This window comes from Pezoporus wallicus, unplaced genomic scaffold (genome assembly GCF_028554395.1).
Source record: "Pezoporus wallicus isolate ANWC-B61680 ecotype Strahan unplaced genomic scaffold, APGP_CSIRO_Pwel_v1 scaffold_7402, whole genome shotgun sequence".
NCBI classification, from domain to species: domain Eukaryota; kingdom Metazoa; phylum Chordata; class Aves; order Psittaciformes; family Psittacidae; genus Pezoporus; species Pezoporus wallicus.
This window is the reverse complement of record NW_026641037.1, coordinates 1,544,985-1,565,000: the sequence shown is the minus strand read 5'-3', so window position 1 is coordinate 1,565,000 and position 20,016 is coordinate 1,544,985. Positions and strand designations below refer to the sequence as shown.

Sequence of the window (20,016 nt, the reverse complement as noted above, 5' to 3'; positions counted from 1 at the left end):
GCTCCTCTTCAATTTTTTATTTTTTATTTTTATAGTAATTGCCCTTTCCTAGTTAGTGTGTTGCTGATGCCAGTTTCTTTGTGTGTGTGTCAAAAGCATCTGTGTGTTTGATAGACAGATATCGCTATTATTCCATTCTTTACATGATTTTTTTCCACTCATAATTCATAGCTATCGTGCTTTGATAATGACATTTAAGATCAAACTTTTGAGTTGCATCATTTGATTTCAGTGCTGTAATGGGACAGTGTAGTAATTTGCATTAAACTGTAACTAGTATGTGTTGATGGGAGGTCTATAAAAAGTATAGAATTCGTAGGAAACGGAGCATGGACTGTTTGTTGAGCTTGAATTATTTTCTGTTCCTGTTCAGGCTATTTATCTAATGGAAGAAAATACCTGTGATTTTGCAATTAAAAAAAAAATCTGCTTATTAGTATCTGTGATTGCTACTGGGTTCATAGACTGTAAACAGCCTGACAATTCCTCAGATATTTTTTTCTTCTTTTTCCCCCAATTTCATACTCCATAGGAGTAATAATGTAAAACTGCTATATCAATATAATTTAATTTTTTGTGTGCTGCATTTTTTAGCTGCTGACCACTTTCATACAACAAGTGTACCAGCTGGGTAGCAGTAAAAAAAAGCAATTCTCATTTCTCTAAGGTATATAATAGGTAATTCTGGGCAGGGAGCAAACTGGGAAAAACCTCACTTGTTTTTAAAGTTAACAGAGTCACTACCATATACCATCTCTTACTGGGTTCATTTTCCCAATTTATACATTTCCACATTTTCTCAAACATTTACGTTTCTTGGAACAGGTAGATCTGTATTCAGTCAGGACACTGGCCCTACCATGGCCTGTATCTGAGTGTATTACTGATTGATTCTATCAAAGAAGAAACATGGACTCATAAATATCATTTTAACATCTAATCATATAAGCTGATTTACGTCTGAAAATATAGAGGTTTAATTCAAATAGTGCCAGATATGCTTACTATGTTTCTATGCTATTCATATTATTAATTCTTCTCTAAGATTTTTTTGTGTGTGTGTTTAATGTGGAAAAAAAATTTCCTATGTCAGTTTTAAATTTGCCACTCAAATTCTTTGTTTGCTCTGACTCTTGTAAGAAAAAGACTATTAATAGAAGTTCTTAATCTCCTTTATTTTTATTTTGTATTTTTATATTGTATGCTCCTTTGAGGTGTTCTCTAATACAAGTAAATTCTTTATTTTCTGATTTTAGTTTGGTGATTTTATTATTTTTTTTTATTGTCTAATGAGGAATAAATGGCTGAAAAGAAATCCAGCAATACCTATGCTATGCAAACATGTCACATAATCTTTTCCATAATTTGACCAAACTCCATTTAAAAGGTAGCAGGGTTCAGGTTTTTTTTTTGCTCTTTTCCTGTTGAGATAGATTTGCTAGAATTGGGATGTAAAGTGAAGGCAGGCCACCAACTTACAGAATATATTAAAATGAAATTACATATCTATCCCCTTTGTTTAATTTTTGTCATTTCTGTCTTGTCTTTTCTCATTACTGATATACATTGAGGTCTCTTTTTAGCTGTCCACAATGATGTGAAACTTTTTTTCCTGAATTGATACTGTTCTTTGAAAATGCAGGAGGGTATATGAGAAGTTGCTCTCTGCGTGCATTTGTCTGTATTTATCAGCATTATGTTTTATCCCATTCTGTACTGCTATTATCACTTGATCTGGTTAAGCCTGTCTGTCTTCCAGTCTCCCATACCCCTAAATACTGTATTTACCTGTAAATTCTATGGAATTCCATCACTCAAGTCTCTTTTCCAGATCCCTGCTGCAACTGTAAAACCAGTCTCCATTTTAATACGGAACAGGTAGCAGTTACTAATACCTGTGAGAAGTTGTGTCCTGTTTTCAGTTGGGATAGAATTTATTTGGTTATTGTTTTGTCTGGTTGTAGTTTTTTTTTTCTTATTTTGTGCTTTTATTACTTCTTTTCTTATGCAGGACTTTTCAATTACAAGCTTTTGGCCCTTCAAGGACAACACCAGCCTGTCTTTCCAAGCTACTGTGTGAGGAGGTTGAACAGACTCATGAGATGTGGTTGTACTTTTAGTGAAGACACTATTTAGACAGTATATTAATGTGATCGCTTTTCTTTTTGCTTTGAATAGAGCTCCTCCGTAATCCATGTGAACGCCATTGGTTTAACAGCAGAGCTGTTGTCTTCATCCTAGCTAACTGCAACTTCATCTTATGCTTAGTTTCTCTGAGCTCCAGTCTACTTTTACCACTTCAGGCCACCAAGTCCCAGAAGTTCCACCCAAAGCGCTCCCTCTGGCAGTTCCCCATTGCCCTGTCAGCCTCACGTGGCTGCTGTCTACCACCTGCAATCTAAAGTCTGAAACAGGATGCATTTCCAGGCATTTCGTGAATTGCAGGAAGAGTTGAGTAGCTTCAGTATTGTTTTAATTTTTTTTCTCTATACAATTCTTCTGGTTTTGAATGAGAAGCAGTCCTGACAAGGTTGTGCAAACAAAATCATTTGATAAAGCCTCTAGATGATTTGTGGTCACAGTAACACAGGGGAATTTCTCATATAGTCTCAGCCTTGCCAAATTTTCTTTTTCTGGAATTCATTGCAAACATTTGCTTTAGGTTTCTGAGCCACTTTGGAAGTATTCCCAGATAGTTCTGGGTAGCTGTCTCTTCAGACAAATAGGAAACTTACATTTTGTTATTTCTTTTTCTTATTATGCTTTTTCTTAACCTTTTTTTGAGCTCATCAGCTTGGGAAAGGTTAGATAAATTATGGGGGCAATAGGCTGGAGTTAAAATGGGAGGATGGATTTGTGTTCAATAGGGTTACTTTATTAGTGTTTATTTTCAGAGTCCTTTGGGTATTGTTTTGATTTTGTGTTTTTAAACTGGAATTTTCCTGAGTACATATGCATCAAGAGAAATTTGAACCTGGGGAAATGACATTGTCCTGAGGAGATCGATATTTGACACAGCTACAATTCACGTTCTATTTTCAGTTGCGATATGGGGATGTGCTAATATCATCCCCAGAATGTGAGCAGGAGCCTACTGTGTTGCCACTGTTATAGTGGCTTTTGGCCATGAAAGTCTGAGTAGTCTTCAGGAAGAAACCTGAACACAAACCTTTCCTTCAGAGGCAGGGGGAGAAGTAACATTAAAACATTTCAACTGGTGTAAACATACTGGCTTGCAAAGTTAAGAGATCTATACTTTCATGGGATTTTTAAATGTTAAAACCAAAATTTCTGACATTGTATTATCAGTAAGTGGAAAATCCTTTTAAATTGCCAACTTCGCTATTTGTGTTAAACAAATTTGATATCCTGCGACCTTTCTGCAAGTAGAACGTTGAATTATAATTTCAAGCAGCATGTGTATCTAAGACAGTTAAGGAATGTTGATCGTGTTTGCCGCTGGAAGCGTGGCACTTAGGGATTGTTGCTTATCTCTGTTGGTAGAGATGTAGAGAGCTTAAGGACTGCTATTTTTGTCTTTCTCAAATGCAAAGGTAAAATATTTGTGTAAAAAAAAAAAAACAAACAACATTCCCCCCCCCCAAAAAAAAGAAAGGTTGCCATCGCGCTAAGGTTTGTTAGGCTTTGATAGAGATGTTATGAGAGAGAGAAGTCCTGAAATTCAGTTAAACTCAGTGTCATTAACATGTCTGAAGCTGCCCACCAAGCACATCACTTGCACCCTGGAGCTACTAGTGGCAAGCAACTTGTGTGTGTTTGTTTTGTTGTTGTTTTTTTTACACAATAATCATCAAATTTAAAGTTATGAGACACTTTTTAGTGCAGTTTTATTAAAAAGTATAGTATTTATGAAAGCAGTAGCGATGTAATGCACTGATATATTGCAAAGAAATAGGAGTTAAAAAGGATGTGCCACATATTCCTAAAAAAGCTTGCTTTAAAAGGTGAATACATATAGCAAATTTTTTGCTAGAGATATTAATAACAATTATTAATCACATGGATATTTCTATTTTATGGTATCCTATAAAATACCATAGTTTTCTAAAGCATAATTCCAGTGTGTTACTAAACACTTTTTGCTAATGGGATGTTACAGTCGTTGTTAGGGGTGCTTGACATGCCTTGTGTTATTTTGCTATGTGGAAAATTCCTTTCTTGCTTTTACAGTTTGTGGTCAGCTTCATCAACTGGTACTATAAGTACTTGGTACTGTTTTTTTTTTTTTTTTACACTGTTTTGAATTCTCTTGCTTCTGTCTTATACTTAAAACCATAAGGAAAGTCTGAGAGTTTATTTTGCAACCTGTGCTCAACATGACCAATCATTTTATTGTATTTAAGTTTCCCAATGGTCTTTCTGAATTTTGTCACATAATGGTCTTCTAAATCAATCCTAACCTTCAGCAGCTGGTCTTTCTCACACATCGCTAACAGCTTGTTTGAGGGTCTAATTGTGATTTTTCAGGCAAATTCATCTTCGTGTATTTTCTCAGAGCATTGGCCTCCTCCACCAGTCGGACAAATGCTTTCTGGAGCCAAGCTAGTCACTTTTATTAAAGAACCCTTAGTCCATTCATTGTTTAGGGCATATTGATTGATAGCAGAAAGGCATCTGCACTGAGTTCTCCTGTGGGTATACGAATGTCCATGAAGCAATTATCAGTTAGTGCTAGGGCTGCAGTCAGGGCAAAGGGGAAGATGCCTGCAAAGCAACTGCGTGTGCAATTTCCAGTGGGATATTGCTAAGTAAAAGAAGAATTTTATTCTAGCCTACTTTACACCAACAAGACATATTCATACCTACATGAGAGGAGTGGGAAAAGACATTTTGAGCTGTTTGGAGCATTTCAGAGTAGGGGGCTCAATTATGTTGGTACTGGTGGAGTTTCATGCTTAGTGCTGAGTGGCATCACTTGTCCTGCTGCTCACTGTATTCTCTTCTCCTCCATCTGGAGCCTAGTTTAATACTTGCTCTTTCAGGGAATTATTGTTGGTGTGGTGATCCTGGATGTTGCCACTGTGGGCTTTGAATATGATGATAACTGTAAGTGAAGCATCTCTTTCTCTAGTATTTAGTGCTAAACAGACTGTTCCATGGCCAAAAAGAAGAGAGATCCTTTTCTTTGAGAGATTTGTGTTACTTGTCTAACTAGATAAATGTTATAAGAATAGAATATTGTATCTCTCAACCAGTCCCTTAGCATTTGAGACACACTTGAGTCTTAACAGAAAAAAACTGCATTAGAAGTGCATCAGCTCATGGTGCTGCCTCTATTGGGCAGCCCGTAGGAGAGTTGCAGCCTGGGAGGATGTTTATGCAAACTGCTCAGGCTGTGGGGATGCACTGTAGCTCAAACAAGGCCATACTTTTCCTGGTGGGGTGGTGGATCAGTTAAGTTAATCAAATACTTCATTAAAAAATGGGCAAAATGAATGTAGGAGATGGATTTAATGTATTGTAGGCACTACTGGATTCCAGAACCCTCCTGATGGATGGGGTTGTTCAAAGACTTGGACTGTTCAGATGAAGACCTAAGTGCCCATCGTATTTTACATAAAACACTTTTCCTTCTCTAAGTTCTACTGCAGTATCTTGCCATGCTGAAGTAACCCTGGTGTTTTGTTCTGTTTTTTTTTGTTTGTTTGTTTTGTTTGGTTTTTTTTGTTTGTTTTTTTTTGTTTGGTTTTTTTTTTTTAAATCTAAAGTGGGAATGGAAAACCCACAAACCCAAGTACGACTTTTCTGTAACTTAGTAAGTTGGGCAGGTTTTATCTGGATGGAAAGCAGACCTTTTTCTTCCTCTTCTTTCTCTCCTCTAGTGACATATTTAATATGCCAAAACATGTTGTAGTAATTCATTCACTGCGGAAGGAAGAAATGTGAAGATACTTTTACAATAAATGTCAAAACTTTTCTTGCTGCCACCAAGATTAGTGGTCAACTCTAATGGTAGCATTGGTATAGTAGTTATAATAATAAATTTTTCCCAACAATTTGGGGTTTGTGCAAACAGCTAGCAGAATTCAAAACTAAAAATATTAGACCTCTACAACTAAAATGTGGATCTTCCTTTCTCAATCTGCAGATAATGTAAAATCTTTCAGATGGCATGCAAATGAAAGGAACAGTCTGTAAATTCTTGTGGTAGAAATAGAATTGTTCTGTGTCACCAGAACAATTTTGTTAGCCAATTTTAATAGGTATAGATATAATGTAAAACAAATTATTAGTAAATAAAAAACCCTAAGCTCCTAAAAGCAGATTGTGGGGGGTTTATGAATCAGTAGAAGGTGGCTGTTTTTTAGAGCTTGTAATTTGTAGTAATATGACATCAATCCTACTGTAAAAATCTGTTTGAGCACAATGCAATCTGATATATCTTTGGTTGAAAGAGATTTTGAGACAAGCTCACTCTCTTACCCTACAGAGCATTATGAGGTGGGACATTCTTAATGAAGAGCTTTGCCTAATTACCTTGATTAGTATTTCTATGACTAATGTGGTGAACCTGGAAGGGTGCTGTCGTGGTTTAAACCCAGTCAGGTAACTTGTTCACTCACTCCCAGTGAGTGGTGCCGAGCTGACAACAATCGAGGTCCGTGTCCCCCCCCCCCGCCACTGGGGTTCTCCCCTTCCCCACTCCCGGAGGAATGGGGAGGAGGATCGAAAAAAGTGCAACTCCCACGGGTTGAGACAAGAACAGTCCAGCAACCAATGTACACAAATCACCGCCGCAACTATCAACTACAACAATGATAAGGGAAAATAACAAGGGAAGAGAATACGATACCACCGGCTAAGAAAGCGAGTTCCACCCGGAAGCCCCTGTCCTTCCGGGTAACTCCCAGTCACCCCCCACCCCGGGAATGACGTGCTGTGGTATGGAATACCTCCCTGGCTAGCCCGGGTCAGGTGCCCCCGGTCTCTGCTTCCTCCCGGCTTCCCCTCCTCCCTGGCAGAGCATGAGCCTCACAAAGTCCTTGGTCAGGGTAAACATCACTTAACAACAACTGAAAACATCGACTTCACCAGCACTGTTCTCGGGCTGGAAGTCAAAACACAGCACTGCACCAGCTAACACAAAGGAAAAAAAAAACATGACTGCTACTGCTGAACCCAGGACAGGTGCAAACTTAGATTGGTTACAAAAAACCAAAAAAGTTCTAGTAGCGGTACCTGCCTAGAAGAGTTCTCAAAGCTGAGCAATGACACCAGACATTTCCATCAGGTTTTGTTTTTAATGCAGAGCAGAAACCTCCCAAACTTTTCAGATGCTTACAGAAATAATCAACTTCTGAACTCCGTGACAAATGTTGTTTGTGTATAAATTTAACTGTGAAAACGTTTGAGTGGCTTCAAAATTAGAGGGGTGGCAAGCACATTGGACACAGTAAAACATCACTTGGAATAATTAGCATAGTGGGTACACAGCCAACAATATGTTCCTCAACCCAACAGATGTGAAGAAATACCTTAAGGAGAGGAAAAAGTCAAAACAGATAACAGAAGTGTGAAAAACTTACCATAGTAATCATATTAAAAGTTGGTTCTGAGAATGCTTATGTGTTTTTGTGTAACGGGGTCACCAAGGTGCTGGGGAAGATTTGCTGTTGGAGGACTGGGAAAGGAGCCAGAGGTGGGCTTCAGCCTGGCCACAGTTGCAGGTGCTCAGGTTGGTCAGGCTGCTACAGAGCTGCCTCATGGGGATGGTCTTTCTTGTCAATTCCAAAAATTTACCTGAGAGTTTCTAACTTAAATATACGAGTACTCATTTCAGTCTGGAAGTTGCTTTGGATGGCGTGTAAGCACAGTGTCACTTGCAGTGGTGAGAACTTCCTATTGCCAATGGCAGGACTGTAGTCGGTAGTGTGTGGTCTTGCATGTTGAACGTACAAACAGTTATGAAGATTTTATAAATCCTCTCTTTTCAGACTCCTGCTGAACAGGCCAAAGCTAGATTACAGCTGGTTCTTGAGGCAGCTGGTAAGTGTGGCTATTATAAGTAAAATTATATTCAAAATGTGTTTAACTTTTGTAATACCAGATAGTAATTTTGTCCTTTTCTGTTTGGCAAATGCCAAGTCCCTTTCTCCATAGCTCACTTCAATTTCTAGTTAAGAGGAAACTGGTGTGCATCACCATTGGCATTTAGTAAATCCTTTTAAGGAGATAAAAATAAGTATTTTTTGTTCGCTGTTCAGAACCAGCACTCAGATTTCATGTGTTTCTCCTCTTGCTGCTGCTGCTACTGAGACTTATTCTGTGCTCTGAAAAATTTGTTTTATTTTTTAGCACTGAACTGAATTATTACATGTGTATATTTGTATTTATTTATTTGAAGTAGCTGAAACATGTAGTAAGTTTTCCAAAAGGCTGAGACTAAGAGGCTAGTCTACATATTAATTCTCCGTGGAGAGCATTCTTATGTTGTCCAGGACTAGTAAGAAGGAAGGCAAGATGCATATCTTGGTAACTATTTTGAATTTTGCATTAATTTAACTAATTTAAAGAAAAATTGGAGAAATCCTGTAGTTCGATGGAAGATCTAAAACTTTAAAATAACTGTCCTATTGTACCAAAGATGAGAAGATCATTCCTTTAATTCTGCCTTTTTTGCAAATGTTGTGTTGAAGTCCATGTTACTGATCAGAGACATGGTTGCTCCCAAATGGAGAGACGTTCCGCTTGTTTGGTTTATTTTTACTAATATAATAGTGTTCAGTGTGCAGCTTTGACATGCACTGCTTCATTTTTCCCCTGTGGAAATTGCTGTGGATTTGAGCTATGGTGTAACTTAGGCCAAGGTCCATTTTGCTCTTTGCCACCTTAGGTTGCGTGCCTTTGTGGCGGTATGCTGTATCAGGATGCCTGCTCTTCACTGGCTTTGATGCAGAGGCTTTTGTCCTCTCTTCACCCAGTCTCCAAATGGTTATTTACATGAGCTGCATGTGGATTGATGCACTTACAGTGTGGCTGTGAAAACTTTACTCAAGAATCTTACACTGTAGTAGGGCTGTGGTAACTATAAAAAAAAAAAAAAAAATTCATAATGATCCTTTTATATAACATTGCTGGAAGTTCTTTAGATACTTGCATTTGTCTTCAAAATGTTAAAATAATGATTTAGCTCTGAAGTGGTAGTCTGTGGTGAGCTTTGTGATCCTAATTAATTTCTATATCTTTTTTCTTTTTTTTCTTTCTTTCTTCTTCCATTAGAACTTTGTCAGTTTGTCATGCAAAAAAGGAAAGCTTTCAGTATTTCATATGCATTGTTATAAAAACGTTTTTGTCTTTAGTTCAGCTTTCATCTCTCTCATATATATACACTTTTAACTTAGAAACAGCAACTTCCAATAAGTACCTTTTTTTAATTTCTTTCTCTTATGGAAACCTTCTGTTTTAAAGAATACTGATCTTCTCACATTTTGTTGTTGTTTGTTTTGCTTTGGGTTTGGTTTTGTTTTTTCTTAATGCATCTAGCCTTTTGTATTGTGTAGCTTCAGATGCATTTGTTCTTCTCCATAACTTTTAATAAATCTTTGAAGCATATAATTATAAAACAGATGTGACAGTACTGACCAAAAAAGCACAATTCTTATATACTACTCACATCTATCACACCTTATTTTTTAATTTAACACCTGAGAAATGTATAAAAGGTATCTGTGGGTTGTATATCATCATGACCTGGGTCCCCACAATTTCTGAAAACATATAAAAGGTCTATGACATTGTTAATTTGAAATATTCACAATTGAAGTCTGAAACTTAGATTGAAGCTGGAAGCTGTTTATAAATAACTCAAGAGAGTTAATCTCTTTGTTTCTCTTACCATCCAAAAATGCAGAAAGAAGTTATTTCCTGGCTTTATATAAATCTTGGTAATCTCAGGCATTTGAGATCATTCCCCCTCCTTCTTGACCCATCCTATATTCATCAATTAAATTGAATTTTTATTAAATTGATGTGAAAGGAGTGTTGTAAATGTTAATAATGTTGTTTCAATATATTTTTGTGTGTTTACTCATTGCAAAATCAGTACTTTTTCATCTTTAAGAAAAAAAAACAAAAAAACTCCCTTAGACCGTGACTGAGCAGCTTTTCAAGGAGTTCATGATCAACAGGTTTATGTCAATTATGTTGCTGCTGTTGTAGCATGATGTTGTAGGATTTAATAGATTATAATGTAAATTTAAATCTTTAGTAATAATGAACAAAGCTTTTTGCCTATGCAGTGCTGATACAGGATTCATCCCAAACTTGTGAATTAATTTATAGCATATCTGACATTACTGTGGGATTGGAGCAATTCCCAAGTGGGGAAAAAAGTTGTACTTTATTCAAAATACACCGTCTGCATTTTAATGGTTGTTAATATCTCTGCACTCCTCTATGGTTTGGCCAAACAAAACAATCTTACCTTCTACAATGGCTCAAAATTGTTCAGGAGCAAGTTGTTAGTATTTGTACTTGTTTAATTTGCAACTTCTCTGAGTACCTGATACTTACATAGAATTTGATGTGTGGGCTTAAGTTCAGGTGTTTTCTTCAAATTGAGCACAGTAACAAATACGTATTTGTATGCAGTATACGTATTTTTTAAGAGAAGGCATTTGGGCTGTTGCTTTATCAGAGAGTGGAATGTCTGAGGATATTTTGTCAAGATTTAGAAGTAGGAGTTCCCAACGTTTCTTCAAGCATAGGAAATGTCAGTCCAAAAGCTGGTTGCACTCTGTTCATGTGGTTTAGCTAGTAAAACACTTAACCTGGCTTTCATGCCAAGTACCACAGGCAATGGGATGAGTTACAAGAGGCACTTTATAAGGAGTCTGATTTCCAAAAGTATTTAGGTACAAAAAAGGTTTAGATAGTCCTTGTTTTGCAATATTCTTCTTCTACTGTTTCAGTGAACTATTTACGTGTTAGCTGTCTTCTCAGTCTGAAGATCATAGAATCACTTAGGTTGGAAAAGACACTTAAGATTACCAGGTCCTGGTACTGCCAAGTCCATCACTAAATCATGGCCCCAAGTGCCATATCTACAGTTATTTAAAACACCTCCAGCGGTGATGACTCCAGCACTTCCCTGGGCAGCCAGTTCCAATGCTTGACAGCCCTTTCAGTAAAGAAATTTTTCCTAACATTTAATCTAAAGATGTTTGTGTGTATATTTTTTTTTTTTTTTCCCACATCAACCTATTGACATGGAAATTGTGGCTTTATCCCTGTGGCTTTATAAGCGAGAGAAAGTGGTGTATTGAAATACACTAATAATGTTATCAATTTACAGAATATAGGTTTGAAAGTGCTTTCAGTGTGTTAGCCTTTTCAAGTCCTGTCCTAGTACAATGGCCATAGTTTTAAAAAAGTTAATTATACATTACAGTGTTCCCTTTGCTCTTCACTGCTTTCTTCATTACCAGAGATGCTTGATTTTAGGGAAGGTAGGTCCAGTGGCCAACTGATCAGCTTCAGCAGGAATTAAAAGATAATTAGTATCTTGTAGAAGTCTGCTTTTAGAATCTTAAAGGTTAAATTAGGACATAACTGATCTCTCTGAAAGACAAAATATAGCAAAGAGTAAACCATACTCTTTTTAATTGGAATTTTGTTCCTGGTGTGTTTTGGTAATGGGAATTGTGGCTTCTGTTGTCTTCTGGGAGAGCTGGTAAAATATGAAATATTCACCCCTATATGGAGGGGAGGATGGAGAAGATGGTCACTTTTATGCTCAGGTAATACAGTGCTGTCAACAAGTTGTGTCTCCAAGTCCTTCATTTATCATTCATGCTGACTTTGCTATGCACTTTCTTAATTTATTTTTTTTTTTTTGGTGTAATGTTAAAATCTTTGTTCTCATTAAGCAGTACAATACTTGCAGATACCAAAGCACTCTGCCTTAATTTATAAGTTTTGATTTATAAAAATTGTCATTCGTTCAGTAGAAATTGTTGGTCTTGGCTATAAATTTATGTTTGCACAACTTTACTTACTTACATTTCATAATATTGAAGTATCAGAAAGCCTTTTTATTATCACAGCAACTTGCCATGTTTGAGCAGATGTTAAGCAGGCAATAGTTGAATGTTAATTTTGAGAGGGTGGTATGTTTAAGCCTATCTGAAGTATGTTGCATGTGGGCCTTCCAGACTTAGCTACAATGCTTTGTCTCTTGGGAGAATTTTAAAGCTAAACCTCTTTCTTTTTGTCACTCTATATGGACTCTCTCAAGTCAGTATAAAGCAGATCATCCCTAGGCTAAAGCTCTTCAGCTTTTGTTATTGGGCTCTGTAGACCTGTAATTAGGCCTCCTGGCAGGCCTTGCAGGCCGGTTAATGGTCATATGGAGTTTCTATGAGGCAGACTGGCTTTGTATAAATCCTTCGTAGGGATACGTTCATGGGTCACTTCCTACCAGGACCAGTCTTTGTGCTGCTGCCCCACGGGCTGACAGGGAGCAGGTTCCCTTGACCATCGATAGCTCAGTTTGCAGCGCACAATCTACCCGGCTAATCCCCAGTGTAAACAGAGGATTTAGCTGAGCTTCTGTCACTTACAGTTGCCAAACCACTTGGGTGTCTGTGATTTCTTTCCCAGACTTCATTACCGAGAGACAGAGAAGCGCAGAAGATTTGAGCTGGGGTTTTGTGCTAAACATTTGCTTGCTCATATTGCTTATTTTAAGGAAAAAGTTTGCCCTGCTTCAAATCCTGCCTTGCTAAAACCTGTAAACTTAACCAAAAATGTCAAAACTTTAAAGCTGGTTAATTTGAGCTGTGAATTGTTGTATGGCACCCATGTTTTCGCGTAAGAATTATAATATGGATAAAGATTCAAAAAATGTGAATACAGTGATATGAGAAATAGCATGTGGATGTTTCAAATTATCAATATTGCTGCCTGTACTAAAGGAGCCTGAAGGTTTTTCTATGGTGATAAGCAGATATTTCTTACTCTCCATATAAAGATGATGACAAAAAGCAATTGATCTGGATTTTCAAAGGTCTAGAGTTGAAATAAGTGACTGATCTATTTTTGGAATCTGCATTTCAATCTATCACTGAAAGAGCATTCAAGAGTAGAGTGGTTTTGTGCAAAGAATTCTTGACAGAGTTTATTTAAAGAAAACTTCAGAACTGAGACACTAACATGACGTTAGCAATATGCGGTAAAAATTGATGAATACAAATTGTAATCATTTCACATTTATCAGATCTGTTTGGCAGCTATTCTGGATATTGGATATTTAACTCATTATATTTGAATTATGCTGTCATATTGCTCCCTTTAATTTTCTACCTTATTATATTTTACATATTCCTTAAAGAGAAAATTATTGAAGATGAAAAGTACTTTGGCCTTAGCTGTTGTAAAAATTGAAGTGTATTATAATACATGTTATTGGGGAGAAAATCCTAATTTGCACTTGGTGCCTGATAAGTAGTCAAATATTCTCTACTTTCTGGTATCAAAATGGCTCATAACAGATGTGGCTGAAAGGACCACATACGTAGACTGTATGATTTTAGTCTGGTGGAACTAATAGGATCACTTGCTACTTTATGGATTCTTGCTTTTCTTTTACTTTAATAAAAACTGTTTAGTTAAATAGGATGGCCTCTATTTTTCTTATTTTCTAACTATGCAAAGTAGTAAGGCGGGCAGATGGCAACAAGTATGAAAAATTTCCTTTTATTTGTGCTCATTTTTAAATGCGAAATTTATAAAATGTTTATGGATTTCTTAGTTCGATTATTTTTCTTTTGATTTTGCTATTTGTGTTCTTTCCACTGAAAAACTTAGTTTGAATTTCTAATTATGGAAACAGCTTTAGAAGAATGATAATGTATTGGAATATATGCATAAAGCATGAAATAATACATTAAATATTTTACCTGATTCATGGAAATTTAAAAATAGCTTCTAAAATAATGCTTTCCCCAGAAATTCTAAGAATTTAAACTTACAACAATCTTAAAAGTTACTGAATATTGAAAAAGAAATTAATAGTTGCTATGTGGGTATGCTCAGTTTAATGCAAAATTTTATTTCTATCAATTTCAAACAGTTGTTTTGAGTAGTGTATTGATACTTTGGATAATTTTATTTCCATTTATATACAAAAACTCAATTATGTGAGCAAAGATGTCTTATTGAATTACCTTTTCTCTTTATGACAAACATGGATGTAGGCACTAAAAAGGTTTTTCAAGGTGTTTTGTGGGTATGGGTATGTGAGCACAGGGGAGTTAAGACATTATAAACAAAATCTAGAAGAAGTAGATGAAAAGAAAAGGTTTTACGCTAGAATTCATGAAGCTCATTCTGCAAGGTTGTCCTGGGGAGGCTAGAAATTTGTTCATGTTTTCAGAAATAAATCTGAGGAGAAACTGTCAATCTGTTGCTGCTGTGGCTTCAAGTACAAGCAGTAACTGCTGTACCCCCAAGAAATGGAAATAGGCTTTTTTTTTTTTTCCTTCCTTAATGCCTTTTTTTTTTTTTTTCAGTACTTGCTCTGTGTTATTGCTTGGCTTTATAGCTGAGGCTTGGTCAGGAGCAGTTGGTATTGCTGTTTTGCCTCTGTTCCTCATGTGAGCAAGCGATGTAGAAAAAGAAAATGATACTGAGAACTTCAGAGGGAAAGGAAGAAGGTGCGTGGAGGAAAGATAAAACACTTGTTCTGAAAACATACACGAGGCATAGCTATTGCAGTACCCCCTCAATAGTAGTTTTCTTCAAATACTGAGGTAGCTATCTCTTTATTTGCACATTTGCACATGTTAGACAGTATTGAGGATTGACTGGGATGGGCAGCCACAGGCACAGGTGTGCTGTTTGGCGCAGACGAAGGTTTGGGTTGGCAGTAGTGACCAGCAGTTTGGTTAAATGTACTAAACAGAGAGGTATTTTGTTGTTTGTTAATATAGGAAATAAATGCATGAAACAGTAGTGCCTTGCATTTGTGATTGCAAAGCACAAATGGAAGGAGATGGATTCCTCCCATCTGTAGTCTTTCTAATTGACGTGAAAACATACACGGTGATCTTTTCATGCATACCAATTAGGATGCAAAGAGATAATGATCAGGTTTCTTGGACTGCTACTTTTATGGCTGCTCTTGAATGACTGAGTAACAACGGAGTATTACTTTTATCCATCTGTATCTGATCTGGGCCATGTTTTCTCTCTACTACTCTGATAGACTGAACATGCTATGTTAAGTTTTTTTAACTACCCAGTGTGCCAAATCTGAATTAAGTCCATCAGCTTAATGTCCTATTTTGTCTGTGTTTCCAAACACGTAGAGGCAACTATTAGAGGCTCTGGTAGGAGGTCTGAATAGTCTCCTCACTTCTTTTGGTTCATTCTTGGAGTTAAACATAAGAAACTTCATCTGTGGATTTCATTAATTGTTTTGCTGCCTGTCTGTCGCTCCATTAACCCCAAAGTGAAACTGAAGGCCTTCAGAACTACTCTTCTGCCAGAAGATCAAGCAGAAACTTAAAGAAGAACTTTTATTCTTCCACAGTGAATATGTGTTTTCAACAACTTGATCTACAGTGATGATATTTATATTTTTTTTCCCTGGAGTTCCTAAAATTGCTGATGCCATGGAATTCCTTTGGACATTGTTCAACAAAAAAAACCTGTTACGATCTTGTTTTTATATTCACAAATTATTGTTTTGAAATTTTTAACATCAGCTTAAATCCAACTTCTCACAGGCGGAGAACCACCTTGATTTCTGTTGCACACAGATTTTGAAGAGAGAACATCAGGTGCTTAAGACAATCCAAAAGTCTTCTGAGTATCTTATTCTTTTACTCCTACAGGATCGCTATAAATAAAACTATGCTTTCATCCACTAAAATGAATCCAAATATTCTGCATCTTTTCCCAAGAATTTTGTGTGCATGTTAGTATTTTTACATACTTGATTTCCCCATTCACAGACTTTTTTACCCATCTTCATCCTAGGTTTTTTAAGCGTCGTGCTAGCAAGATCAGAACATATACAGGTGTTCTTGAGCAGAAAAAATGTCCTTGATTTTTTCCTTATATTCCAGGAGTCTAGACATGAATAGAAGATTTAATTTTCAGGAATATGATTTGCATGATATATAGACTAATGAAAGAATACAGTTTGCAAAATTTGAGGAATGACCCAGTCTCTGTTTTGATAAGTAAGCTTTATTGTTATTTCTTAACAAAATGTTTGTGTTGTGGTTTAAACCCAGTCAGGTAATTCGTTCTCTCACTTCCCCCCCTTTCTTGCCCTCCCCCTGCTCTCGGAGGGACGGAGAGGAGAATCAAAAGAATGCAACTCCCACGGGTTGAGATAAGAACAGTTTAGTAACTAAGGTATAACACAAATCACTACTGCTACCACCAGTGATAATAATGATAAAGGAAATAACAAGGGAAGAGAATACAACACCTCACCACCCACTGACCGATAACTCGCCCCCCAAGCCCGACCAAGCTCCGACCGATACCTCCTCCAACCCTGCAGTCTCCCAGCCCTTCCGGCTAACTCCCAGTTACATCCTGGGCATGACGTGCTGTGGTATGGAATACCTCTTTGGTCAGTTTGGGTCAGGTGTCCTGTCTCTGCTTCCTCCCAGCTTCCCCTCCTCCCTGGCAGAGCATGAGGCTCACAAAGTCCTTGGCCAAACCAAAACATCTCTGTCAGCTCTGTTCCCGAGCTGAAAGTCAAAACACTGCACTGCACCAGCTACCAAGGAGGAGAAACATGACTGCTACTGCTGAACCCAGGACAGTTTGTTGTCTGAAGAATTCATAGAAGAGGTCTTGCACTAAGAAGAGGAAGGGTGGTGGTTCTTTCAGTGTCTACAGAACTGATGGGAATTTTGATCTTTAGTGAATCATGAGTTGGCACCAATCTGTAGAGTTCATTATTGTTCCCTGCCTCGATTATTTCACAGGTAAATAAACTAGAATTACGCTTGTGAAATAGCTAACAAATTGTTCAAATAGGATATGCAGTCCAGTTTCTCTCTGCTGCCATCTGATGTACTGAATGCTCTGTCTTTATTGAATTGTGGAGTAAAAGGTGCAGCTTCCCATAGCTGGACTTAAGGGCTGTCTGAGCTCATCCTTTCCATAAGGATCTGAAAATGTATTCTTCCATCTGTATTCCTGTCCCCATACTCCACAGATTAGTTCGTAACTCTTGATTGGTGAAATGCTTAATTATTTTTGTTTTCATCTGCTCAGTTCTGTTCAGACGGTATTGCTGTGACAGATGCGCATCCTTAGCTTAGAGTGATTTCTCAAAAGTTTTCATAGTATATCCTTCTGCCGTAGGTACGTATTTGAAGATGGAAGATTTTATCCTATTCTCGAAAATTAGCTAATTTAGGAAACTCATCTAATTATAGATTTAGTGAACCTAGTTTTTAGATCAACTGCTGATTCCTACTCAGCAGATTTTTGTGCCAAAACCAATTTAGTTAACGACATCAGCAGAAAGAGCACTTCTGAAGAAACTCTGAGCAATATGAGAACAAAATTAAAAAAAAACAAAACAAACCCCACAAAAAGAAACTCCAAAAACCCAAAAAAGAAAATGGATACTGTAATAAATTTGATAGATAATTTTTATATTGTGTGTTTTATGAGAATTGCAGGTATTTTAAGACTGAATTATAGAAAGATGCAGAAAGAATTTGACGTGACTTGGATAGTCTACAGAGTGAGCTTCATAGTCATGCACAAGTGCTTGTACCGCTGGACATTGGATACATTTCTTCAACTTTACTTGTTCCTAATTTGCTAGCAAAGCTACCTAATCTCATTAAAGTACTACAAAAATAATACTTTGTTCATGCAAAGCAACAACTATATAAAAAATTCATTACTCCAAGTAAGTAGTATTTTAACATATTAATGGTCTTGTCCTTAGAGTGTGTGATTTTGAGATGCACCTGTTTTGTGTCATTGGTGAGCAAACTAAACATTTGATCAGTCAATAATTACTTCAATAGTTAATTTAACCTCATTTTCATTATTGCTGATAAAATACAGAATTTTAATTAAACAATTTTGGGTAGAAAATAAAATATGTTTGAAGCAAAATAATTCAGGTTTGAAATTTAGAATACCATTGTATCAGTATCTAGAAGGCACTCATTTCATGACCTATTTTAGGTTCTTGCAAAAGATTAAAAAAATGCTTTGAGCCATTTTTATAGAATGTTTAATTTTTCTAGTTTAAGAAGCCAATGAGTAGTTGCTAATGTAGGGATGTCATAACATAAAATAGAGCCTATAAGTAGACTTTACAGTAACTTTACTAGTCAAGAACATTTATTGCCTTTCTAAATAATTCTAAATCTTTAAGAGTTTCTATTTTTTTTTTTGTTAGATTTTTATCTGATACTTTTTCTTATTTGTGCTACTGAGAAACAAAAGTATCTCGGGCTTACATTATAACTAAGGGGTTTTCAGTAATATTGTAGCATATGGTATACATGATTTTGATGCAAATATGTGTGCTAATTATGTGCAGATGAATCTTTCAGTCATGCTATTGATCTTAAGTCAAAGACAATTTTTCAGTTAACTTAAGTTTTATATCAATCTGTATTTAGCAACTTTGCCCAATAATTTAATTATAACCTGTTTTGGCGGCAGAAACCATATGTGGTTGTGCGAATAGTTTCTGTTTAAGCATGCCTTTTGGGAAATGTTACGTCTTAATATTGATAGCAAAGTATTTATTTCTCATATTTTACCTGATTTGTCATGCCATCTTTGCAGTATAGGTGCCTGCTTTGGTCTGTGGTCGGTAAAGCATTAGCCAGAATGTGTACCCCTAAGATATAACAGTCTACCCTGTAAATCTTTGGGTATTTACCATCCTTCAGTTTAGATTTTCTACAGGGTAAACTGGAGAACGTGTAGCTGGATTTTATAGCACGAATACCCAGAAAAGGGCTTTAAAATGTTCAATGTGCGCATGTCCTGAGTTTAGCAGTAGCAGTCAGTTTTTCTCCTTCTTGGTAGCTGGTGCAGTGCTGTGTTTTGACTTTCAGCCTGGGAACAGTGCTGATAACACCGATGTTTTCAGTTGTTGCTAAGTAATGTTTACCCTGACCAAGGACTTTGTGAGGCTCATGCTCTGCCAGGGAGGATGGGAAGCCAGGAGGAAGCAGAGACAGGACACTTGACCCAAGCTAGCCAAAGAGGTATTCCATACCACAGCACGTCATGCCCGGGGGAGTAACTGGGAGTTACCTGGAAGGACACGGAGTCTTCTGCATTGGACTCGTTTCTTGGCGGGTGGTATTGTATTCTCTTCCCTTGTTATTTTCTCTTATCATTGTTGTCGTTGGTGGTAGCGGTGGTGATTTGTGTTGTACATTGGTTGCTGGACTGTTCTTGTCTCAACCCGTGGGAGTTGCACTCTTTTGATTCTCCTCCCTATCCCTCTGGGAGCGGGGAAGGGGAGAGCCCCTGGAGTGGGGGGATGCAGGCCTTGACTGCTTCCAGTCCGGCACCACTCACTGGGAGTGAGTGAACAAGCTGTCTGGCTGTGTTTAAACCACGACAGCGCAACAGCACTGACTCTGGCTGAGGGGCACAAATCACATGGTTAAATGTGAAGTGTGTGCCAGGATCCCTCACTCAGTTTGCTGAAGAGAGAAATAAGCGGAAAAGAAAAAAAATTTTTTTTTGCTCTGTCTCACTGTCATGATGGTGTATTCATCAAGTTTTCAAGTGTGAGTGTGGAGGTAATTATCAGAGCCTTGCTCACGCTCCAGGTGGTAGGCATTTCCAAGGCACCTCTAATGTAATAGATGAGTACTCCTTATCTATCAAGGATTTTAGATCTCAGTGCCCTTATCTATGGATTTTAGATCTCAGTGCCCTTTTGAGGTAGAGTAAAAGTTTCAGGGAGTTTCAATGCCTTACCAACAATCACAAGTAGCCTGTGACTTGACAGGAATGAAGCCTGTGTGCCAGAAC

At 37.1% G+C, this 20,016-nt stretch overlaps 1 protein-coding gene across 5 annotated transcripts in view; it reads left to right on the top strand.

The window, feature by feature from the left end:
• The window catches only part of RSRC1 (arginine and serine rich coiled-coil 1), a 167,715-nt gene that overhangs the window by 83,859 nt on the left and 63,840 nt on the right, over positions 1 to 20,016 (top strand). For all 5 annotated transcript variants that reach the window (XM_057421824.1, XM_057421820.1, XM_057421821.1 and 2 more), the window contains one exon: positions 7,956 to 8,007. In XM_057421824.1, coding sequence (XP_057277807.1) covers positions 7,956 to 8,007 — 52 coding nt within the window. The remainder of the gene's footprint in view (positions 1 to 7,955; positions 8,008 to 20,016) is intronic.